Source organism: Tetrao urogallus, assembly GCF_951394365.1.
Source record: "Tetrao urogallus genome assembly, chromosome: 6".
Taxonomy (NCBI): Eukaryota; Metazoa; Chordata; class Aves; order Galliformes; family Phasianidae; genus Tetrao; species Tetrao urogallus.
This window is the reverse complement of record NC_136819.1, coordinates 40,017,100-40,043,703: the sequence shown is the minus strand read 5'-3', so window position 1 is coordinate 40,043,703 and position 26,604 is coordinate 40,017,100. Positions and strand designations below refer to the sequence as shown.

The following is a 26,604-nucleotide window of genomic DNA, read 5'->3' as shown; positions in this document are numbered from 1 at the left end:
TATTAAGTACCTAAAAAACACTGAAGAACCTTCACAGTAGCTGAATCACTTCTCTCTCTCCCACCCTCCTGTCTGTCTGCATCATCTCTTCAGCCCTTTTTCTGGAGTGACTAGCAAGCCATCCAAATTTCTGTTGGATTCTGTATGAGCAGATATTTCACCAACAATGGAAGGAAATATGCTATCCATTACCCTTGAGAATTCTTTTTGTCATTTCTCACAAAGTTTGTCCTACAGTAGACTACAAGGGACTCAGCATCACTTAGAGGAGGCACTGTGTCTTCTCTGACTTCCTCTTTTCTATCTTCTTTGCTTTATGTCTGCCCACCCCAAGACATCCTCACTTTTGTCAATTTGGTAGTCTTGGCAGTTTGGCACTGTCACCTCCTCCCTAGCACAGCCCTGACGAAGCGCGGCAGTACTGAATTATCTGACTAGAATCTCCACATAACCAAAGAAAGGAGATAGGCAAATCAACAAAAGGATGCAAGCAAATCACATAATTGCTTTGGATTTCCCCTGAGAAGACACTAACTCCCTCACTTGGCTTCACAAGGAGCTTAGGTGTTTAACACAAGTCCTCGACGCCAAGCCTCTATGTTTGGTGGTTTTTTTCTTTTGATGTTATAGTGCTTACCAAAGTCATCTAAAGAAAGAGATCAGAATATTAGTTGAATTAAATGAATGCCACTTGCAAAACCAGCAGAGACATCCCGTGCCTTCTTTTCCACCCCTGAGTACAGCCACACCACTCTTCCCTTCCAGTAGTTATTGTGGGATCTCTGACATTTCAGAAACTTGACTGATGGTCAAATACAGCAAATACAGTAAATACAGTATTTGCATTCTCTTAACACAAAGTACGTAAACCTCTTTTCTAACTAGGAGACAAACAATTTCATTTCACAGTCCTTTTTAGATGTATAACAGTCTTCCATAAAGCAACATGAAAAATGTGCAAGAAATATAGCAATATCGACATAACTCTATATCTGGAAAGAAGGAGATACAGATTACCATTACCAACAAATGAATATCTGCTTTTCTCTCTGAAGTTGCTACATATGTTTTTTGTATTTTTATTACCCTAACTAAATTCTAAGTGTGTGCTTTGCTTGTTCAAAATAAATGATTCTCCTGATAAATAACAGACACATAAGATCCTTTATTCTAGGATTCCCTGCCCCTTAACCTAAATCTTGGGCTTTCCTTTCTTCGGTCTGGGGGAATCAAAGGGCTGTAGCACTTCCCAGACACCAGCAGAGACTAGAAAAGTATGTCAGTAAGTTTGCTTTATTAAAGAAGCTAATGTGCTCCTTCATTCCCACACTTACACACCAGCCTTGCTCCTGTAGTATTATGTCAGCTCTCTAGTCACAGTGCAAAGTGCCATTTTGGCACAGCAGAATTTCCCACTGTGATTCCCTTCCCAGTCTTCACATTAACTTTTCACATTCCAGCAGTATTTATGTCACAGGCCAGCTAAAATTGTGACTTGCAGTAATCCTTGGGTGTCAGACCATGAGAATGAAAATTATCTTTGCTAGCCTGCAATTCTTCTGTTCATTTGTGTTGTTTTGCACAGAGGCAAAATCACTGTGCACCAAAACAATTTGCTCATGTCAAGTACTTTGATCACAGCAATATGAAGCTGTTATGTAACACCACAATAAACACTCTAGAATCAAAAACATTCCAATTGCAGAACTTTTTTTCGTGTATACAGTCTCCAAATACTCACAAGCTGCTTCCTGTATTGTCAAGGAACCTCACATATGAAAACCATGTTTTGCTTGACACTGGGCCTAAATCATGAAGAGGGTTTCTAGTTACAATAAAAATTAGTTTATCAAGATTAGGGCTTCTGGTATACATCACAGATTGTCCTGAATTGTATCATCATTATTTTTTAAAACCTTAAATAATGTTTAACACATATTTTTTAAGACCTCAAGATTCTACATTGGTAATTATGCAGTCACGCACGTCTTTCTTATTTTCTTACTCATACTGATGCTGGCCAGAGCATGGCTAAGTTATAGATCTCAAGCCAGACTCGAGATTCACTTCTAGATTTTGATGGTTTCATGCCTTTAACCTCCTGATTTCACTGATCACAAAAGGAACAAAAAGTGAAACTACAAACATTTAAAGTACATAAGATGAATTCTGCTCTTTATGTTATTGGTTACCTTTGGATTCTGTTCTGATAGCCAAGTTCATGAGATGGACATGAGACAGAGTCCAGAAAGACCTGAATCACAGAGCTGGTTTCTCCTGATACCAAGTACAGACCAACGGCAAGCAAAACTACAGTTTTGAGGGGAAATAATGTAGATGGTAGTGCTTCTTTTTATGCCTCTGTAGGACATAGTTACACAACAACTGGCCAAAACAACTCACAACACTGCGGTTGATAAAACCTCTGATGTTTTCCAGAATCATCTAAATCTATAGCCTATAAGAGAGTACTGCTGATCTGACATTGGCATAGCCAACATACATGAAATTTATGACAGTACATTTTCACCTATGTCCTCAGCATGGATTGCAATCTTGATGCTTCAACTGTTTTAAGGACCACTGGCAATTAACTGCTATTGTTGATTAGGGCAACAAACCACATAGTTACTTCATTTCAAGGGCATCACCAGCACAATAAGAAGAGCAGCAATTAATTGAATCGCTTGCTATTTCAGAAACATATAGCTCAGATATCTTACATTTCTGAATTCATTTCCATGTGGCCTAGAACATATAAGTAAGCCTGCCTGTACCTGCAATACTTGTCTCATTTCTCCAATCCAAAGTCTTTCAATCACTAGTCAAAGAGTAACAGTAAGGGGCAGAGATTCATCCACTCACTCCTTCATTAGATCTGTCCTAATACCACATGTAAAAAAGAGGAAGACTAGATAAAACTTTGTCATGGAGTTATCCCTAAATCTGTGTCTGTGGGAATGTCGCCCCTTCCCTCCCCATCCGAGAACAAAGCACCCAGATACAGTGGTCTACAGAACCGGAACATTGACTCTTTACATCAGTTCCAACTGATTTACATGATGTTATGATGTGGAATACCGACAAAAAAAAAAAAAAAAAAATCACAAAACCACGACAAACTGGGATATGTCATCTATGCCATGCAACAGAAATCACAACGATCCCACTTTACACTTGATATGTTTTCCAGTAATTTGCCTGAGATTTCTCACATATGGCAGCATTTTCTGTCTTAGAAGACAAATTGTACCCAAAGTGACCCCAGAGCCCAAAGAAATGGACTTCAGATTTAGGGAGTAAAGTAGCACATGAAGGTAAGTTCATGAAATGCAAGAGAAGAAAACTGGAAGGAAACAGAGATGAGAGCTTTCCTAGTGTCGGGACTGGAACTCTGCATTAGAAAGATCAACATGGGCAAAAGTCTCATGGAAATACTCAATTTTGTTCTAAAACATCTTCACACCTTCAACTCTGCACAACTGAGGTCAACTTACCTCGCTCGCATGTTCTCCCCCAATAGCCAGTGCCAGTGCAGTCACAAATGAAGCGGTTCCAGCCATCCTTGCAGACTGCATTATTCTTACATGGGTAGCTGTCACATTGCTTGGTACTCAGGCGGGAGCAGGAAGACTTGACTCCTGCTGCATTCTGTGCCTCTGCCAGCTGCCGGATGTTCTTGCTTCGCCCGTCGATGAACAAATCTCGGATACAGCCAACGTAGCCATAATTCAGCATTGCTGTCCAGAGCTCAGTGGGAAGGATGAGTCCTGCCCGGTTCTCTGGCAGCCCACCCAGGTACATGTCACCCTCCAGATCTAGGATCTCACTCTCTCCACTAGCGGTGAATGGGGTGCGTCTGCTGTTCACTGATATAGTACCTAAAAGAGGAGGATAAGGAAACACCAATCAATGTTTTCACCTATAGCCTCAGTCACTTACAGTCTAGATAATTTCTTGCAGTAATACAGTACAAAAAACTAAATATTCTCCCCTACATGAATACACTCCTAACAGAGATGATGACTCCCACACAGCTTCTTCTCTTGAATCACAGGGCATAAGAGTTTCCATAAGTGTGTGCCACATTGTGATACAAGGTCACTAGAATAGCAATACAGAACCTAAACAGTAAGGTAAAAACTGAGTATTATTGAATAGTATTCATCCAGCAAAGCAAAGACTTACTGAGGAAATACAGGATTTTTATGGTATCACGAACAGAGAAGAAAAATTATAAGAGTATTCATTCACGCGACATAGCTCTTAAAGAAAACATTTCACTGGTACCTTCAAAGCTGGAAATGGATGATGGGACAAAATAGACTCTTAGCAAGGCAGTCGATGACATCAAATTGAGGAGGATGGCTAATGCACTGGAGGAAGGACAGAACTACTAGCTAGAAAACCTTTAAAAGCCAGAGAAAAGGGCTGATAGAAATGTTTTAAGTACAACAATAAATAGAAAATCTTGTACCTGGAGCAGAATAATTTCACACGTAATTACAGGCTACAGCCCAACTGAGTAAGTAGCAAAAAGAACCTGAGGATATGTCAGACAACAACTTGAACTTGAGCCAGTAGCATACACTTGCAACATCAAGAGACACTGATCACAAGTTGCAATCCTCATGCTTGTACTCCAAACTTAGAAAGCCCATAAACAAATTTTATACTTAATTAACTAAATAATGTTTACTTTTTTTTGTTATTTTTGTATAAGACCTTGAACTTTAGTCTCACTTGTACATTGTCAAATACAAACACTGTTTATCCATCCTTCCCAGTTCCGGTGGGATATGTTTAAGAAGACAGAAGCAGTGATTCTGCTGTCACCCCCATCAGCTTAAAACAGGTGCAGCTTCATTAGGTCAATATAATTTGCTTTGATGAAAACTGAAGTTTGAACCTTTTATTTCAAATCACTTTGAAATAAGGTCCTTAAGCTTAATTTCACAAAATTTCAATTTTTTATTGAAAGAAGAGTATGTTGATTTCTTGTTTTCTCATTTTTCATCACATCTTTCCAGTCAAGCAAGTATTTTTTTATGAGATCTAATAATCAGGTTTTCCAAAGACAACTATGGTGAAGTCCATCTCCAAAGCACTCAGCTTTTCATTTCCATATCCTGACATTTCATTCACTTTTTGATAAACTCATTCAGTCAGGAAAGGCCCTCATTTTTTTTCCAGAGTCCTTATAATCCAGTTCCTTTTTCCTGGACATAACACATCCTACTTTACTTAGGTAGAACTTGCAAGAATAAGAATACCCTTACTGACCAGAAAATCAACTGCATCCTGAGCTACATTTAGTGTGGTCAGCAGTTCGAGGGAGGTGATCCTGCCTCTCTAACTGTGTCTTGGTGAGATCTTCCCTTGGAGTACTGTATCTAGATGTGGAGTCTTCAGTACAGCAGAGACACAGATCTGTTGGAGAATGTCCAGAGAAGACCAACAGAAATTTTTCAAGGGATGGAACACCTCCGCTACTAGCTGAAAGAGCTGGGGCTGTCCAGCCTGGAAAAGAGATGACTCTGGGAAGTCCTGAGAGTGGTTTGTCAAGTGTCTAAAAAGAAGCCTATGAGAAAGAAGGGGACAGACTCTTCAGCAGTGTTTATTGTGATAGGACAAGGGGAATGGTTTCAAACTAAAAACTAAAAGAGGGGAGATTCATACCGGATATAAGGAGAAAGATTTGATGATAAGAGTAGTGAGGCACTGGTACAGGTTGCCCAGAGGTATGGTGGATGTCCTGTCCCTGGAGATTGTCAAGGTCAGGCTGGATGGGGCTCTGATCTAGCTGTAGATCTCCCTTTTCATCACAGAGGAAGTGGACCAGATGACCTTTAGAGGTCCCTTTAAACTCAAATGATTCTATGATTCTACAAAATTCGAACTCTATGGAATTAAACATTTTGCACCTTGAAGGTCATCAAACACTGGAAACAGGATCCTCAGAGAGGTGTTCGAATCATCAGCCATGAAGACATTCAAAACACAAATGGGCATAGCCCTGAAGGACATACATATTTCAGCAGTTTGGACTAGAAATCTCCAGAAGTTTGTTCCAAAGTAAATCATTCTATTGTTTTACAAAGACAGTTAAGCATTTTAACTTCAATTTTACAAATGGGAAATTTGAAGTAGAGGAAGATAAAGTTGCCTCTGAAGAACACTTACTATTAAAACTGTAATGGCTTCTGTATTTTGCAAGCAAAGATGCTGGCATACCTAGACTGAGGCCATAAAATAATCAGAACATACAATATAGAAACACAATCAGAACACTTGAAACAGTTGCAGAGAAGCAAAGTGACTTTTTTAAGGTCAAACATCTGAAAAAAAGCAGGAAACTCAACACAGGCCTCTCACATCCCAATGAAGAGCATTCAGCAGCTTTTGTGATAAGGACATCTGCCCACCAGACACTCAGCAAAAAATTAGCAATTCACTCATGCTAGCAATAAATCATCACATTCAATTGCCTTGTCATTAAAGCAGTCTGTCCTCAGAGAGGACTATCCAGGCTTTAAGATTAATTCTACATCATTGCATTTTTATCATACACACCTAGAATAAGGTGGGAGAGTTTAGTTAATAGAGTCAGCTCTAGTTTTGTGTCTCTGTGAGAAAGTGCAGATATGTATTAATGCTTCTTTTTTTTCAAATTTAATGGGTGTTGTCTTGGACAACAGCACATACAACAAAGAGACAAGGTATTTCATGTGTGTGAAACAGGAATAAAAGGCAGCAGAGTGTCAGAAGCAATAGAGGCATTACAAATTAAAGGCTGACAGAGAACCAGAGTTATTTGATGAATCATTTTGTAAAAGCTAGCTGCAGCAGTGTGGACATTTTCTCTTTTACACTGTAAGAAAAGAGAAGATGTGCCAATACACCTATAATTGTGAAGGAAGTTTGTCACAGAGCCACAGGATCACAGCTACCTTTCCAATGTCTCCACTGCCACTCCTCAAAAGCAGCATACAGAGCACATGCTATCCAAAGGATTGGAACACAACACTGGAGAGTTGATCTCTAGACAGCTGCTACTATAGGGAAAGCAAACAACGCTTGGAGATACCAGAAAGGTAAAGAAACCATCTAAAAGAGAAGAAATACTGAAGAATACCGGAGAATTGTAAAGCCTGGAGAAAGAGAACAAGATTGTAAAAGAAAATAACCTAAGCATCAGCCTAATCTTTCCGCCAGTGATTTGTACCTTGCAATTATTTCTGTAAGGAAGTGATACTAGCTCCACTGCACAGGTCTTTTCAGTTTAAGCTACTGAGGTGGAAAAAATTTGAATTGATCCTAGGAAAGAGGAGCTAGATAGGCTAACATCATTTGTTTTCCTTCCCTCGAATCCCACGTTTGTGACTGAGTTGAAGTAGACGAAACCCCAACTTGGGAAATCAAAAGCATCTATGTACCTCCTTTCAAGGCCATTAGAGATTTCATGCAGGGCTAAAGAACAAACAAACTAGCACCCCAGTTACTGGTCTGAGCTGGTATGTAAAGCATTGTGCTGATGAAACTGTAGAGAGAAGCTTCGAGTAAGGTTTTTAGTGTCTTAGTGGATGGAATACCATTTGTTTTAAAGTAGCCAATGACCAACCAAAAATGTCTCATGTAATATGCTCAGTGTTCCCCTACTGGAAACTGTGACAGATTTTGTAGACACTCTGTAGGAGCATTCCCCAGAGACTGAAAGGTTACAGGACAGCGTCTGTGTCCATGCTGACAGCTTCTGTCAGAGTACAGAGAAAAACAGCTTTTGTTCCTCTGGCTGGTAGCACAGACTAAAGTGTACACAAAGCCTAAGGGGACAGAGATGCCAGAGGTTATTTGAATAAGAGTGCTGTGCTTTCCCAGCATTTGCACTCCTGCTTTAGTACTGTTCAGCAGTGAATATCTGGATTTTAGGCTATTTTACTAAGCCCAGCAGAGCCTGAAGTTTTGGACTTTCCTGAAACGGAAAGAGGTAAAGGAGATGACATATATTAAAGGGCTGGCTGCCTTAGAAATAAGAATCCCAACATTTAGAGGACTAGTTCATTAAACCCAAACAGCTATTTCACTTGAATGTTAAGTTCATTATTTCAGTTCAGTTTCTACAAAATAGATATATGCATTTAAAAATAAAAACAAAAAAAATTAAAAATCTCTAAGGTGTAGCAATTCTCTGTTCTGCACACAGGGAGAAACGCCAAGGACTAATAAAAAGGGATCATGAACACCCTTCTTACATCTACCAGAACACCACAAAATAAGCGTGGTTGACGCTTCCTAGAGGTATGCCATGGAAAAGTCAGTGTCGGTATACTGGATATCTGGAAGACACAAAATCAGTCACTAAGGATCATTATCCCAGAACTAGCTGTTAGCAGAAAAAGCAATTAAAAACAAAAGAGAGAGAGAGAGAGAGGAAAGAATGCGCAAATATGTTCATTTTGGTGAGCAAAGCCCTTTCAATTCAGAATCCGTTATCTCCGATCAGTGTCCAGGCCATCACAAACTTTTCTGTCAGACAACAAACAAGCTAGTCCCATGATCTCACCCACAAAGTAGCAATGCCATCTATCACAGCCTCGTAGACAAATGAACATGGGTCCCTCTTGTGGGATTTTACAAAAATTTTTAGCAGAGAGTTTAGTGTCATTTCTCTTCCTGCTGCAGCTGCCTCTCCAGGGACCAGACAGTCCCCAAGCGAGTAAAGAAAACTGAAGGCAGTACTGAATGCTAGTAATTGAGTTTATTCTTGGAAGTTAATTAAATTTTAGCTATTCTAAAGAAATCAAAGCTCAACTTCTTTATTTATTTAAGGCTTCTTTTATAAAATGTTGCTATCGATGTCTTTAGGAGATAGCAATATATAACCACATATATTAAGTCCCAGTACAGTCTGATGATGTGAAATACAGAAAAACTCCTTACATCATCAAAGGAAAAAAGTGGCTTCAGGCAAAGACCTGTTCAAACAGCTAGGCTATGAAGTGGCTGAAATTCAGCTCTTTTGAAAATTCTTTTGAAAAATCTCACCAGTCCAGAAGGAATTCTTACACAATTGTTCACATATTCTTAAGATGAAGTTACATTATTTGTTTCCTTACATAATCACCGTTAGCATGCTAACATTTACACAGCATTAGAAACAAACAGAATTCCTCTTTGTAACTGCATGGTAAATATATTAATTAAAATAAACTAAAAGACATTTTTGAAAATAAGAAGCTATGAGGGAAAAAATAAAAAATAAAAAATCCACTGAATGCTGATCTAGATATTTAGACTAGGATTTCTACAGACTTGGCATACAGGCTGCAAGCGAAAAAGAAACCTAACTGAAAACTCCAAGATGCTAAGTGAAACAGAACAGTATGAAAATGTTAATTTGTCATCATGATTTTTTCAATGATTGTGCACATTAATTCTATTTTCCTTGTGACAAAATCTAAACCCTCTGTTTTTTAAGGACACAAGATTCAGTGGAAGACACAGATCACAACAGGAAGTTCTCATTTGGTTTCAGTTGCTTTTTAAAAGAAAGCCAAAGTAAATCACTGAGAATTTCTCAAAACAAGGATGAAATAATAACAATTCAGGAGGTTCTTAAACCTTACCACGGCCTACAAAGAGGTCACCATTACAATTACATACAAAATTGTAAAGATAGGTCCAGAGTATCAGAAGATTTAGAATAAAGGTTAATAGCCTCCCTCTGTGATGCTCTATCTGAAGTTCACATTAGACATCTAACGAAAATCTGTCCATTCACATCTTTGTTTTGCTGGACAAATGTCATCAAAGTAAGACTAGGTTTTTATAAGAAGGTGATTAATAACTAGTAGGTCTAGAACTGAAAGATGAATCTACTATAGAAAAAGTACCACTTTACCTGATCTTCCATCTCGCTGAATATCCACATGATACCATTCTCCATCATTGGCTTTCTTCTGTGTGGCTTTGACTTTAATGGTCCCAGATCCCATGTCCAGCAACAAGTAGAGGTTCCCGTCTAGAAGTTCAACTGCAAAGAAGTCTACCTTCGTGTTTTTCTGGCTCCTGGCATCTTTCCTCTCCTGAGGCTTGCCATGGGTGAAAAGTATTAGCCCATTGGGTTCGGTGGTTCGGAAATCAAATGATATGGAGCCCATCCTTTTGGTGTTCCATTTGGGCAAACTAATATATGCCTCAGGTGTCTCAAAGCTGATGGGGTCCAGTGTGGCCACATTCTCACATACAAATTTCACTTCTCCATAGATTTTCATCTTAGTATCACCAATCCGTGCCAAGCGAGACAGCTCCAGACGAATGTCATTATTCTTATAAACAACCTGCCAGACACAAAGAAAAACATCATACATCAATCCTGCATACTGTACAAATACTCCAATTACCTTCATCCGTGGGAGATAAACTTCTCCCAGAAGGCAGGGGGGAGCTGAAGGGAGACCACGCAAGAATGTGACATGATGACAGAAGCAGAGAACAGAACCAGGAAGGTGTACAGGAATGACAGCCATGGGTATTCTGTGATGACTATAGATCAGATAATCTGGCAGAAGAGAAGAACACTTGCTGAAGGACGCAGAGAACAATTAACTCGATCACAGGCTCATTCAGCTGTAAAAGCTTTTGTATATAAAATGCAGTGTATGTCTGGCATCATGCTGTTGTATTTGCATAAAGTCCATACAAAATACATAACAAAGTTTAACCTCTATGTCCATCTCTGCTAACCACAGCAGGGAACTTTGTGCCACCACTGTCATTTTTTTATTATTCTTATAAACCTACTTTACCATTAGAAGAGAGATGTAAAAAAAAAAGTAACCAAGTTCCTGTGAACTACTGGTGATTGTCCTGTGGTTCCTTGAGAGAGAGAGAGAGAGAGAGAGAGAGAGAGAGGGAAGGAGAGAGGGAGAGAGAAATTTATCTTACCAAGCAATCTTAAAACACAACAGGCACAAACCTACAGTAGGTATAAATGAATAACACACAAAAATCTCTATGTACGGAGTGCTTGGACTAAAACACAGTCTGGGGTGATGACCAGAGCTCTGGACTCTGCATAGCGCTACATGAATGGAAAATATGTGAGAGGAGAGTCCCAAATAGCCAAATACTACTGAGCATGCCTCGCTCAGGTGAAAGTCCCAACTTTCTCTTTCTTGCAGGTACAGAATGAAACTACATGTGAAAGAGCACGTCCCTATGCTCCATGCCATCCTCTCAGAGTCAGGGACTGGAGAAGGCACAGAGCTATATAATATTCATTAATAGATCTTCCTTTCTACAGCCTTCCATGCTTCCTGAAGCTGGATGAGCACATATAGCAAGCAGAAGTATTTCTGCAAATAGCAGTTCTGCATCACTACTGAAAACTCTGATTTCTTGTAAGGAGCTATTATAAGGAGGTATAAAGTACTTTCTACCTATTATGTACAGCATCACACACATAAACACAGATTTGATTTCTTTTGCTTTCAAAATGCTAGCAGAATGAGTTGTCAGCAATTTACTAAGAAAAGAGAAGGGAAAAGAGATGTGCATTTTTAATTCTAAAAATATCATGAGGTGTTGTATGGACAGGCTTAAAAACATACAGATGTAACATTTGGACGTGCATCTGTAATACTCAGTCTGAAGGCCCAAGGGGAGTTTCTGACCAAACAGATAATTCTTCACTGATGTACTCTAGGCTGTAAACCCAGCAGTAGATTGAGGATAAGTAAATCAGAAAAGAAATTTTCTGAATCAGACAGACATATATAATCCTACCAGCAACTAACAGAAATAAGCTATGGAATATCACAGTACAGGAAAGGCAGATAAAAAAAATGAGCAAAAAATATTAAAAGGCATGTGATAGAGAGGATGGGGAACAAGATTCTAAAGATGACCTCAGGATAAAAAAGAAATGAAATCACAATTCAACAAAGTTGTAGCAAGTGAAGAACTTCTGTATTTTGCTAAGCACTAACAGAGAATTTCGCCAGTCCAGCCAGCACAGCATCTGTTCTCCCTGTTCCAAAGGCAAAATGTCCTACATCAGCGTGAAAGGAGAATCCAAATGTTAGTTCCCATGCGGAGTCATGTCACAATATTGTAGTTCCTCCCAGCAGAGGACAGTATTGACCTGCAATAGCTCTAGTTATTTTGCTCCAGTTTCCTATGAGAGCACTCTGCCCTTCCAGAGACTTTGAAAACATCAAGTCTGTTATAATCCACAACACGAATAAAATATATTTTCAATTTGTGGAACTGTAGTAGTTTCATTCCATGGATTAACCAGGTCAAATACACTGGCTAGACAGACCACACACCTCCTACCAGCAGCTCAGTAGGGAAGTGCATTGCAGCACTTCTCTCCCTCTGGCAGACAAACAAGTACCATGAGCCAGACAGCAGAGACAAGCAACGGCTACGCCAGCATCCAGAAAAGACTTGTGAATCATGTTAGGTGTACTACTCCCTGTAGCTCTGGGTTTCTACCTGGACTGGCAAGGGCTTCTGCACATACTTTTTGTTGGGGCCACGGCTGGTGCTTTCCACAAACACTAGCTCAGGGCAGTGCACACAGGCTGGTCTCTGCATCTCGAGGAAATGGTGGAATTGAGGGTACAAAGGAAAATGAATGGAGCAATTAAAAGCATGGAAGAGCTGTCTATGAGGACAGGCCAGAAAAAAAAAAAAAATAAAATGCCACAGCTCTCCCATTTAGACTGAGAAGGAATGTAATCAAAACTTATAGAAAATAGTGGAGAAAGTGAACATAGAACAGCTCTACAGCAATAACACAACTAGAAGTATTCTCAGAAATGCAAGTTTAAGTAGATTTTTACTTATTTACAATGAGAACTTTTGGAAGATGCTACTACTACAAGAAGTCATGTGGCAGAGGGGGAGAAGAAGGAGGAGAAGGGCCTCCCTGGCCCTTCATCCTCCCATCCCCTTTTCAGGGAGAAGAAAAACAAAAATGGCTCAGTTAAGATAAGGAGAGAGAATGAGCTTCGTACAAATGGTAAAAGCATGCAACAGCCTGCCACATGATGTCATGATATGGAATACTGATAAAACCAGGGGAGCCCATGTGCTCACTCTTAGTAGCACTTACTGCTTCTATTGGAGGCAGAATACTGAATGAATGGGCTGATGGTTCTTCAGTTCTAGCAGGGCTTTTCCTGTATTCTTAATGAATGTGTACAGTCTACCCTTTGCCTCACTGCAAGGATGGTCTGGAAAAGTGAATAATTGGTAATGGAGACAGTCCTTCTCACAGCACTTACAGGACTGGTGTGACTGGTGCAGCTGCATTCAAGGTTTCACCCGTTACGGAGCTGCTTAGGGGGGCAAAAGAATGCCAGGCCAGAATGAATAGTGACTTTAATGATTTTATCATAGGAGAATTACTCTCATAGAGCAGTGTTAACAGTTCTTCACTTGGACATTTGACTAAAAAATAGCACAATTACCTGGATTTGAATCTTCTCTACGTGAAAGGAGAAGTAGCACAGTGCCTACAGATGATATTGGTGCTGGGCTATGTCCTGTACATAGCTATGACTCAATGATCTGTTCTTAGGGACTTCTGCAGGTTGTTGGTAAAAGGAATACGCTTACATACATATAAGCAGCTTCCAGCTCCCAAGCTGAGCAACACACAGAATCACAGAATGGCCACGGTTGGAAGGGTCCTCAAGGATCATGAATCTCCAGCCCCCCTGCCACATGCAGGGCCACCAACCTCCCCATTTAATGCTAGACCAGGCTGCCCAGGGCCCCATCCAACCTGGCCTCGAACACCTCTAGGGATGGGGCATCCACTACCTCTCCGGGCAGCCTGTTCCAGCACCTCACCACTCTCTCTGTAAAGAATTTCCCCCTGACATCCAAACACACAGGTTATGCTTCCTTTTTCATGTATTTGATACTTGAATAGTAACTTCTTTCTGCTTTGGGGAAAGGCAGAGAGTCCACTTCCAAGTTTGTCTGGGGTTTACAGCAGACTGCCATGCATTTCATAGATTACACCAAGGCCACAGCAGAAAATCCTCAACAAAGAAGACTTTTAAAGGACTAGAGAAAACTACATGGAATTGGTCACTAGTAATTGTAGATCTGAGAGCAAGTCTGGAAAAAAGACTGACAAAGCAACTTCAAAGCAAGACATACAGAAGAAAGGTGAAAGGGTATTGAATGTATACAAGCATTCTGAGTCCATTATTGTCAAAGAAACAGATTCACCCAGATCTGAATCTCTGTTACTCAAGTATTTGTTGTTCTTCAACATTTTCTTTAAATAAAAACAAAACAGCAAACACAACCAAAACCCAGTCTACCCTGAGAAATGTTAAGAATACCTGTGGTTAAGGAAGAAATGCAACTGTGATTATGTGACTGCCTTTAGACACCGCTTACAGCCACATTTGGACATCAAAATCCTAACATATAGTCAAGTACAACTCAGTATAGTCAGAACTCCCAGCACCATAAACAAAAGACTAAAAATAATCCTTGAATGTGAATTCACCAGGTGAATTCTGAGCAGGAATAAAGAGACAGCAGTATCTTTGGCTTGGGCAGTGAAAAACTAAGGCAGCTTCAGATATCTGGAGTTTGTCACACCAGAAGTTCAAGAATGAAAAAAGAGAGCATAATTAAAGAACTGGAATGCATGTCCCATAGCAAAGAATATTCAAATTCAGTCCTTTTAATAGGTAGAAGTTACAGGGTGATCTGATCACAAACTACAAGTACCTATGCAAAAAATGGAATTTGACAATAGAGGGCTCTTAAATCCACATGACAAAGGAATACTAGGATCTGGGGGCTAGAAACTGAAGTTTGAGAAATTCACATTTTAAAATATTATGACTTATTTTTACATGAGGGTAATTTGCTGTTGAAATAAATTACTACAGATTATGGTGTATTCTCAGCTACTGGCAAATTAAAACAGGAACTTGTTTTTCTAAAAAACATAGTGAGACAGAAATTAATTACATAGCAAATCAGTCTAGATTAATCATAATGGCTCTTTCTGCCCTCATAACCTATGAATCTTTGTATTTTAATGAAATCAACAGATGCTTCACTGCAGTTTTCCAGGACAGATGAAATATGTCCTTGCATAATGTTAAAACTGGCAGATAAAGGAGAAGAGACTCGTGTTGATTCAAGTCAGACTTGCCACCAGCACTTTACTCAGGCTTTGTTGCATGTTTGTGACTCCAGCTTGCAAAATACCACTAAGGAGAAAGACAAGTAAAAAGCCTATGGAATAAAACTCAATTCCATACTTCTATGTATATGAGCTTAAAGAGCTTCATTCTTAGAAAGTCATCTGCTGCAAGCCAGAAAAGACTTTCAGTGAGGAAGCTGTCAGCCAGCAGTATTACTTAGCATCTGTGAACACTTCCTTTCTCATAGTTTCATTTTACCTTGAATCTCTGAACTACCTTGAGGCTTTTAGGGATAATTCAAGATACTGATGGAAATTCTGCAGCTCAGGCCATGACTGATACAGAGGACTGTCCCTTTCTAGGACATGGCTTTCAAGTTCCTTCTGGACACATTTTCCATGACAACTTACCAGCAAGCACAGCAATAAAACCAATACCTATGAATTTGTCCATATTTATCAGATGGCTTTCTAAAAAAAGCTGATGATGCCTGTCTAAAAAGAGCAGTTTGCTTTTGTGCCACATCTGATACCTGTATCAGAGAGGGCCAAGATGCCTAAGAGTATCAAAGAGATAATGTCCAGTACAGTCATACAAATCCACTTCATAAGCTCTCCCTGGAAGGGAGGTAGAAAAGAGAAAAAAGAATGATTGTTTGAAAAGTGAACTTTACTCTCCCAATCTCAAAAAACAATTTCTATTCTCAAAATACATCTAGAAGAACAACAAAAGCTTTTTTTTTCTTTTTCCACAGGGAGTTGTTCTGAACATGCTTTAAGAGAGGAATAATTTAATGGTTCAATCTGTCTTTGCTTTATGAATTGGGTTGTATAAAAGTATGGTCAGGGATTGGGCAGTATAGATAGACATGATCTCTGATTGTCAGCAGTGGAAGAATTCCATGACATCTGAGGCATTCTGAAGGATAAAGAGAAAATAAGATATACAGTAAATCTGGTTTCCTTTAAATCTATTGAGAAAAAAAGAGTTTGTTTTAAGCTGAGCTAAAACAAATTGGCAATCTGGTTTTGAGGTTTCTTAAAAATGGCAACTTTACAATTCTGAAGCATTCAAGGAACTTCTCCAGCTGAACTTATGATAGGAAGTTTCACTCATGGGTTAATGAGAGCTCTAATCAGATGGCTTTTCACAATGATGAAAAGTGTCTCTCTGCAATCAAGTGAAGATGCAGATAGAGAGTGAACAACAAAAGTGAGGAAAAAATGATGTGCTAGGCTTGGCGAGTAGCCAGTCTTCAGTTCCTCTTGAAGCTGGTGCTATTAAGCAGGACACGTGTTATAGTGCAGGCTGGACAGCCTAGAAGATGGCAGTCACAAACCATCATGGAGAAAAGGTCAAAAACCTGCAGACTGCTTAAGTTCAGCTAGCTAGGAAGGTAACTGTGAAGGGTCATCCAGGTTGTTTACCTCCTGCATCCTGTGTATTACTGCTTTTTTTCTGCCACAACCCTCCACGTCATGAACTGCCTGCATCACTTCTCAGAATTGTAAGTGTGAGACATTCAGCCTAGAGCCTTTCTAAGACTTCCTTAAAGACATCTGCATCATAAAAGCTGTTGCAGCTTCATAAATTACAGCTCATCAACTGGTACAGCAGAATTATGTGTTTCTAATCTGCCTCAACTAGCAAGCAGAAGGTAAACACACCAACTAATAATGGCTTTCTTTGCATTTGGGACAGACTATATGTGCAGTGGATCAAGGCTTCAGTAATGAGGAACTAAAGCTGCTGTACCTATTTAAAGTGTACTTATTATCTAAGTAGACTGTGCATACCTGGTCTAAACATATTTAATGGTTCACTGGGATAACAACTGCATTCAAGTTTTTATAGATTCACAGTCACCATTCACTGCACTGAAGTTTATTTGCCTGGCATGAGAAACAATGCATCCAGCATTGATAATAAATAAGTGAAACCAAACAAAAGAGACTGAAATGCAATTTGTGCTATGTTGGCTGAAGTAATGCAATCTTGCAGCTCATCTGGAAACGTTTAACAAAGAACATGAGTTTATCCTGCTAAAAATAGGAATATGAGGAGTAGAATGCTTAAACAATAAATCCATCTGAATAATTTTGACTTTTGTCGAAAACTGCAAAAAAGAAGAGAGTCTCTTCTGAGTTTCAGAAGAATTCTAGGAAGATAACGAGAAGCATTCTCTGTAGAAGGATATAAAGAGCAAGAAAAAAAAAAGGGGATACAAGGTTGGTGGGATTCTTTCAACTGCTCTAGTGAGAACGCAGTAAAAATAATCATTCAAAAGAGACTTAGGTTGAAAAATAACATTTCCTTAAACTAATCCAGTTTCTGGATACCAAGAAAAGAAGACCCAATACTTCAGGTCACGATTTTCCTTTGAGACTTAAATTAAGCCTCTGCATCTCTTAAGAATTCAGGACATCTGAGTCTTCTCAGTTATAGCAGAGTTAACATCTGCCCAAATAACTCACACAATATCTCAGAGAAAGCTTAAACAGATTAAGGCAGTCCATCTTTCTGCCTTATCTTTCACTTGGGTATACATCAAGATAAAGACCAAAGATTACTATGTACACATTTTTGGAATAAGATCTACAATTTTTTGCCTTATGATCCAAGTATACAAAAGAGAGATATTCCAAATATGTAATAAAAGAAAGGGGGGGGGGGGGGGGGGAAGGAAAAAAAGAATTACTTTGCAGTTCTTTATTGAAGGTCTAGTATCTGTCTTGAGCTGTACAATATGATTTTGCATATGCTGAGCCTGCTCCTTCTTCAGTTAGCTACAAATATTGCTCCACAGCCTTACTGATTCTTGGTGTTGCACTGCAGCATCTGAGCTACAAAAGAGCCCTGTGTAGTGAAATGCCCTACTTCTTGGATTCCTTCCTTCAAAGTGGTAGCAATAAGGAGATAATTTATCACATGTGGATTTCTCAACCTCCAGACTGGGGCATCTCATCTGCTAATTCATTTGGACTATTGTTGAAGAAAATCTTGATTTCAAAGGGAATAACAGACCCTATAATTGCATCTTAAGACAAAGATGACAAGAACATGAGAAATGATACATATTCATTTGCGAAGAAAAGGCATAATACTGTACAAAGAAAGAAGTTGCAAAAGAAATGCTGTTGAAAGAGTGTATATTAGCTTGAGAGACTGAACTTGTTTCCTCAGCTACTGAAAAAGGACAGCATAGGCAGCAGTAAGATTAAATAGAACTGGTTGCAGCATAGATATCATTTGCAAACACTGGAGTAAGTGAAAATGGGGATAACAGGAAATAATGTATAGTTTCCAGATTTCCTAAAATATTACCCTTCCACTTTCCAAGCAGCAGTGAGAAAACCACCTATACCCAAATGTTTTCAATAGTGTATTTTTCAGAGCATGATGACAAATTTGAGGTGATACAACTGGTTTTGCAGAATTGCTCATCGTGCAAAAGCTCTAAGTGAAGAAAATGAGAGATTTTATCTTTACACTGCTAAGCACTAATTGAAATGCTCTTAGAAATTAGACAGATTTCTCAGTCTGTTCTTAGAAATGGATACTTGTTAATATTCAGGTGTAAAAGTAACTGACATTTTATACATATTGATGTCATTGCAAAGCATGTAAAGAATTTCATTGTGGATTCAGACTCGTAAATCTTACCTTCCTTCCTGCTTCTTGTTCTTGCACATTTGGCCTAGTAACAAAAAGAATAAAAACTGCAAGACAGAAAAGTCAAGACAGACAGATATGGTTCTCCTCATTTGTGCTGAAGGCCATACACACAGATGTACTTCATGCTATCCCCATAAAGCAAGCTGTATTTGGGACATCTCTCTGGGTACAGGTAGGAGTCTGAGGAGGTATGTCAGTATTCTACCAGTACTCTTGAATATGCAATAATAAAGAGACTACAGAGGGAAAAAGAAGGGAGGGAGGGGAAACCAGAAAGATACACGGAGAACATCATTTGGTGGATGAATTGAATGAAGCATCCTGGAATATATGTGAAATATGGGAGGAGATGATGCTGTAGTCTGCTGGAAAACTTGTTCAGCTCAGCAAATTGAACTTCAAGAAAGGAGTGGATCTATTTGAAATAGTCCCAAGGAGAGCAATGAGGAGAACCAGAGGTCTAGAAAATAAAAGTAAGATTAAAAGCATTGCTTCTTTTTTAACATAAAGAAAACTGAAACAGTTTTCAAATATAAAAGGCAGTTACAAAGTGAAAAGGAACAACCTGCTTTTTGTATCCATGATGAAAAGGACAAGAAATAAGGGGTAAAAATTACAGCAATGAAATATTAGAATTGACTTTAGGAAAGGCTTTTTAAATTTAAGAACAGCACTGGAAGAGATTGTCTAAGGAGCAACCATCACTGGAGACCTTCAATTACAGGTTACGCAAATTGCTGTCAGGACTTGTGGTGGCTGTCATTGATTTTTTTCTTGAGACAGTAGAAGCAGAAAGGACTAAATAACCTCCCAAGACTCCTCCAGTCTTATTTGCCATGATTCTGTATTTGAAATGGGAAATAACCTATGTAGTTAATGACTTTGATAGCACTTAACTTTATATTAACAAAAATCTCATATCTCACAAATCCAAAGGGCTTAAATTTGCAAGAAAACAGCCTAGCTAATAAAGCTAATAAAGGCTTGGCTGCTTTTTAGAGTTGAAGCAAAACAAAAAATAATGACTGTCACTGAAGCTTATTTACAAGTATGCATCAGTTGGTTTCAACTACACTCAGTTCTATATTGAACTTACAGTTCTGTATTGAGTTTGCAGAGATATTCACTAGTTACAGAATACCCTGCTCTTCGCAAGTTCATCCTGAAAACTCAAATTTCTCTAGCCAGCACAAGCTAAATCTGTCTAGCTTGGATCAGTGATGAGTCTGTGAGGAAATGATTACTGTCAAGTACCTTAAAGAATTCATCTGAAGAGCAGAAAGGAAATATTTTAGGATGACCCCATTGATCGTTTAAGGCTTGAACTTTATTACACAAGGCTGAAAACTGTATCAGATGATGATTTAGCAAATAAACACTCTGCTTACTGATTTTATTGTATTTCAAATCCACCTAAGGTTGTTCAAGTACAAAATACCTGCCTCAGTAAAATAGATCTGTTTAATATGGCTGGGTGAATGTTTCCATCGGGACAGCTTTCTAACAGAACTCCATTTTCCTAATAGAGAATTAGCAATGAAATGCCTCACTTCAAGTTCTTGCAGCTCAGAATGATACATTTAGTTTTGTCAAACTTTACAGAAGAGCTTTTATATGAACTTGTAAAACTTTGTTTTCCAGGCATGGCATTCTTTCAGCAGCAGCCCCCACTTTTTACCTCAAGTCTATACCCTCCAGGGAAACACGTTACGTGAAGCAAAGAAATAAATATGGGCTAGAAGGGGGCAGAAACTCTGCATTACACTTGAGTGATAAAAAATGTGCTGAAGTGAAAAGATGAATATTTAAGTTTTTGAAAATATTGAATAGATACTTCTTGCTCATAGTTATGCAGTTTTTCGCCACTACTTATTATCTTCCCTAGCCTATATGCCTTAAGCATGATTCACAAGAATATCCATGGCAGGTATATTCAGGGCAGTTAGTTCAGTCTCTGTATGCCAGTCAAGCATTATTCTCACTGCCTGGGCTTCCAATGCATTAAGCAAATAGTGCCAGCTGCAGTGGCATCTTCTATGCTTTTGTCACTTGTCCAGCAAGAAACAAATTAAAAAACATTTGCTATTACTTATGGGAGAGCACATGCTTAAAAGTGAGCACTACTCAAATAATGATGTAATTAGGGCAACAGATGAACTATTTAGTGAATTTAGTATTCTGTAAACTTAGTACACAAATTTGAACTGGTGTGTCACTATCTGTAGCAGAATGGTGTTACTGTCTGTAGCTGATGATGACAGCTGGGAGTGCTGCATCCCAACATGTCTGCCCCCTTCAGCTTGGCCACAAACATCACAGGAGCAATGGCATCTCCCTCCTACCTGCAAAAGCAGCCACAGTTAGAGGAAGGTGTTCAGCCACACTCCTCCTGCAGGGAGAGAAGATCCTCAGTGCCAACTGACAATGTGCCATTAGCAAGATGGCATTATCCCAGGCTAGCAACATTAGTCACATCACTAGCATAGCACACAAAAGGAGGAGGTCCTGTTTCTATTCATCTAGACTGAAATGCTATGGGATGCTTGCCTCTTTTTTTTTTTTTTTCCTTTTCTCTTGTTGTCCTGCACAAAAACCTGCCAGCACTGACAGCCCTCCAAGATCTCTTTGCTCATCTCTGCTCAAATTTCAGGGCATGGAACAAAGTTAAGCCTTCAATAACTAGAATTTCCCAAACACTTCTCTGCACTAGGCCTTATGTTGTACAGAAATAGGGAGGCGATGAGCTTAATATTTGCTTGCATATTTGCTGGGGAAAGCAGGGAATGTAATTATTCTCCAATTACGAGTGGCACCAAGAGAAAAATATTTTCATCTTATAACCCCACTCTGATGATAGAAAAAGGACCAAAGGCTCTTTTACATCCTTCTCCTGTATGTATCTAAAAAGTCTATATAATTAGAGGTGACAGCTGAAAGATTCCAGCACTGAAAAACAGAAGACTCTGTTAGGGACAAAATCCCAACTATCCCAACACGATGCCAAAAAGTCTCATCCATCTTTTCATTCAAAAGCTACTCTTCTGCAAAAGGTACAACTTTAATCCACAGCACCACACTGCTTGAGACCAATAAAGGGAGGCTATGAAGAGGATTATCTCCTTATCTGCTAACATGGTCTCAGCCTTACTGATGAAGCTTTTTCCCAGTCCCCACACTCCTTACAAGATTTCATGAGGAACAACACTAAAATAGTGCAAGGGAAGAGCCCAGTGACCTCACTGGAACACACGAGCTTTCATGTGTTCACCACCTGCTTTGCTCTGGAAGCATAGGCATGGAGCACAGGTCCAGCTATTGTCAGGTGGTAGCAGGAGGAAAAAGCAGCCAGCTCTGCCAGAACTCTGCTGCTGCAGTGTGAGAGCATTAAGGAAAGCATGCAAAAGGAGAAAGAACTGAAAGTGGATAAGGGTAACGTTCCAGCAGAAAAACTGAGATGAGTAGCAGAAAAGGGAGCCAGATTAGGGCCCAAGCAATCCCATTTAGCACTAGATTACACTTCCTGCTCAAAGCAGGTGGATGCTGCAGGAACAGCAAGAGCTCTTCAGAGGTCAGGGCTGGAATCAGCACTGAGCAGCAAAGATGCAGCTAATGAGCTGTTCCAGACACCCAGCACACAGGGCCTGATTCTTCAAAATGCAGAGAGCTCTCAATGCCTTTTTGTCTCTGGAGTGGGCCTATTACTATACGTATACGTAAAGAAAAAAAAAAGAAAAGGAAGAAAGAATTTTCCCCAAAGGAAAATTGAAAGGATAGATCTCTCCATTGCAGAAACACTTTAGAAGAAATTCCACAATATAAATACGAAGTATACAATTAACTTTTCCTCAACTTGCATACTCTTCATACAATGCCATTTTAATGTGTCCAGGTACAACATTCCCATGTCCTCAGCATGGAGCTTTGTCTTACATTTAGGAAAGACTGCTCTCAGATCCACAAAAGCTTACTTGGTATAAGCCCAATGTACAGTATTACCCTACATGTTTTGTTTTGCTCAATTCTATCCCGGTATATAATTTCTTAAGCAAATCTGTAGTGCTTTTATTGTTCGAACAAGCAAAAAACAAAAGCTGCCTTTGTCATTGTTTGGCCAGAATTTTCCATTTAAATCTTTTAATCTTTTCTGGTCAATCTATCCACTGTTGTTATTCACACGCCCCAAGAATGTTTCCATGCTTTAACTGAGCAAATGGCAGCATGATTTTGAGCTGCCTGCCAGGTTAAACCACAACACTTTGTTGTAGTTGGTATGGACAGTGTAATGAACGGGACTTCACAGGAGCAGTGCATGCTCCTTTACACATTTCTTTTTCTGTCATCTAGGAATGGTCAAACCTGAAAGGAGAACAGATGGAGGAGGAAGCAAAGAGACAACAGGGGCTTCTGAGTATTTATAATCACAGGGCATCAGAGAACCATAGAATGGCTTGGTTTCATAGCGACTTCAAAGATCACCTAGTCCTAACCCCCTAGTAGTGTTAATTATCCTATACCAACCACGTTCTCGCCTGAAGCCCCATTCTAAGCACAAATAACCAGTGCCATCACTGATGGCTCTACTATAAAGCAGACAAACAAAAAAACAAGATACAATGCCCAGTGTACAAAATAAAGAGGCAGATACTGAAGAGTGCATTGCTAATAAATGTATGTTGAGCCCACAGTGAGTCCCAGAATCACCGTTCTGCTGTTCCCAGAATTCCCAGGCAGGAATTGTTCTGCCTAGATCATGTCCTTCAAATGAAGGAGTAAGTAAGAAGAAAGGAAAAGAAGGAGTAAGGCACTCAAAAGGAGAAAATTAATGAAGAAAACTAGCTCATGCAGAAAGTGGTGTTGTTTCCTATATTATACTATCCTCTTTTCCTCTTCTTCCTTTCCCCAGAGCACTGCAACTTCAGAGATCTGAACCCCTCAGCTAACCTATACTTCTTTATTTTGTATGATGAGCAACGTAAACAATAAAAAAACAGGCAAAGTATTTCCTTAATTCCCCAGTCACTCTGTCAATAGGGTCTGCATGGTTTTTATAATACAGTCTCCAAATATGTCACATTGTTCTGGCATCTGGAACCCCAACACCTTTCACTGTACACTTTTCCACGTGGACCAGCTGACAGATATTATTAAGGGTAAGAATTATTTCTCAGGCACATCCAAAAGGAAAGGTAGATTACAGAGATCTGCCCAAGATCCTGTTAGTCTCTTACAAAGCCACAGAGAAACTCAAAGTCCTAAAATGCTATTTCTAGACTGTGGTAGTTTTGCCTAGTTAAGCTAACATGCATTTGAAAGGCAAGGCAGAAGAATCACAGAATCATAAAAAAGCCCAGGTTCAGAGGGACCTCAAAAGATCCAATTTTTCATGGAAAAGAGAGCCTAGATGAAATTAACCAGCACACTGAGCAAATGAAGCAATTTGGATAATCAGTTTCTTGTGGCATTTCTCACTGCTTATGTTGAAGTATTATATTCTGAGAAGTTAAATACTTAAATCAGCTTGAAGCAAGAGGAGAAATAAAGCTCCTTGTGGTTAACTGCATGTTCCTGTACAGTCATTGCCTCCCAAAAATAAAATTTCATTTTCGAAGGCTGAACACACAATGTTTGTATCACTATTCCTATGAGTACAACATTACTGTTACACAGCTATTATTATTAACATGATTACAAACCAATAACACGGGTGTTGTCAGGGAAAGGAGGTTGCAGAAAGTGGCTGAAGGAATTTTTCTGGTACAGGAAAGCATAAGGACTGTTCTAGGACCATGCTGTACCACTTTTCAAAAGCTCAGGACTGGAGGTTCATCCTAATGTCCTAGGATACTTTACAAGGAAAAAAGTATGGACAGCAAGAGGAAATATGTACTGGCACATTTGGCTTTAACACATGCTCTTGATTTAATGGAAGAAGTTTTGTTAATAAAGCTTTCCCAGAGCCAGAAAGAACAAAACTGAGGCAGCACACTGGGGAAAGGGCTGCTGCCCAATGTTTCCAACTTTGCACAGCTGGGCAACAGAGCAGCTTCCAGATACCAAGTGCAGATTCTGGAAAAGGACAGATAACTATATATATAATTCAGTTTACTTATCACATGAATATACATAGAATCATACATACATAGACACATTCTCATTTTAGTCCAGCCCAACGTTAGATCACAGATTAAGGATCAAAGACTAAGTAACTCTCACACAATGGGAACCATATCTAAGCCTTGTAAATAGTGACTATGAATAGAGTGCGTGTGTCTCGGTGTATAACTGATTGAACATGAAATGCCTTTGTTAAGCAGTTGCTATGAGGGCTAATGTGATTCTTCACTACTTAAGTAGGAAGCTATCAAGAAAAGACATGGAGAGAAAGATACGGAGAAAAGTAATGAGAAAAGACAATAAGTGTATATAGCACTAGTGAAACCATTTAATAATCTATGGTTTGTTATCTTGTCCATGCATTTAAAAAGATCTTGAAAAGCGTCAAAGAGCACAGAAAAGAGCTACAGTGATTTGAAGCCTCAATATCTTGCATTATGTTGGTGAGCAGATTTCACCAAATGGAAGGTTATGAGCTCATCCAACCTGCATGCCCCAGCAATCTAGATGGGGAGGCTTAATGACAGAAGATGTATCCTTTAATTTAGTGGACAAAAGCATAATCAAGGGTAATCACATATATGGCTAGATAAATCACAACTATTCAGTCTGGAAGTAAGGTACAGTTTCATAGTGAGCTAATTAACCAGTGAATTCTTTAAATCATGTTAGGATAAATTAACAGTTTTAAAATTAAAAAAAAAAAAAAAAAAGGATTATATCTTGATACAAAAGACCATCAAAGTCCTAAGAAGGCAATAGTTTATTTAAAAAGCTTAGCTTATAGAACTTATGAAGTATGAACATTTTTACTCTGTCAGATATAAATACATGAAGAATGTAAGTGGCTATATCACAAGAGGATGACAAAGTATTTTGCAATCTGTGAGAACAAAAGAGGATGTTGATCAGCTACCAGGAATAAAAATGCTTTATTTCTAATTTCACAGACCTGGGTCATTTGCTCCAAAGAGTCTTAAATAAGCTGAATGAGGAGATTTCTTATCCACTGAGGTTTATTTTTATTCTTGGAATAACAGAAATCTAGCAGAAGAATAAAGGAATATTAATGTTGTGTTCATGTTTTAAAAAGCCAAACAGAACAAGATGTTTAACTGTAGAAGGCTTTAGCCCGCAGGAAACATCAACCCTGGAGGAAATAACACAAAAGCTTCTATCCAATATGCTTTATAAAAATATTAAAGGATAGGAATACAATACTTAATATCATTAGATCTTCCTGTGTAAAAAGACTTTCTTTCAAATAAACCTGATATCATTTGAATGACAATGGTAACAGCATAGATGAAACACTTTTAAAGTCATTTGACTGAGTATCACAAGAGAGTTATTATTAAATTAGCACCAGACAAGAGCTAAACAGGACATAATATTAGATACACAGATAGTCTTCAGCTGACATTCTTGAAAAGTAGTCATCAGTAGGGCATCACTAATGAAAAGAGGCATCTCTAATGCGCCATATGGATTCATATTTGGTGTGAAAGTATTAAACATTTTATCAAATTTCTGCAAGAAAATATGAAAAGCACTGAAGCTAATACTTGCAGGGAAGACCAACTTTGGCATAGTGCTGAACACCTTTAAAAGACAGAGCAGTCAC

The 26,604-nt window shown here is 39.0% G+C and overlaps 1 protein-coding gene across 6 annotated transcripts in view; it reads right to left on the bottom strand.

Moving 5' to 3' along the window:
* NRXN3 (neurexin 3) overlaps positions 1-26,604 on the bottom strand; it is a gene marked incomplete at both ends in the record, with an annotated part of 895,090 nt that overhangs the window by 652,008 nt on the left and 216,478 nt on the right. For all 6 annotated transcript variants that reach the window (XM_079537660.1, XM_079537661.1, XM_079537663.1 and 3 more), the window contains 2 exons: positions 3,498-3,881; positions 9,902-10,340. In XM_079537660.1, the coding sequence (XP_079393786.1) occupies positions 3,498-3,881; positions 9,902-10,340 (823 nt within the window). The remainder of the gene's footprint in view (positions 1-3,497; positions 3,882-9,901; positions 10,341-26,604) is intronic.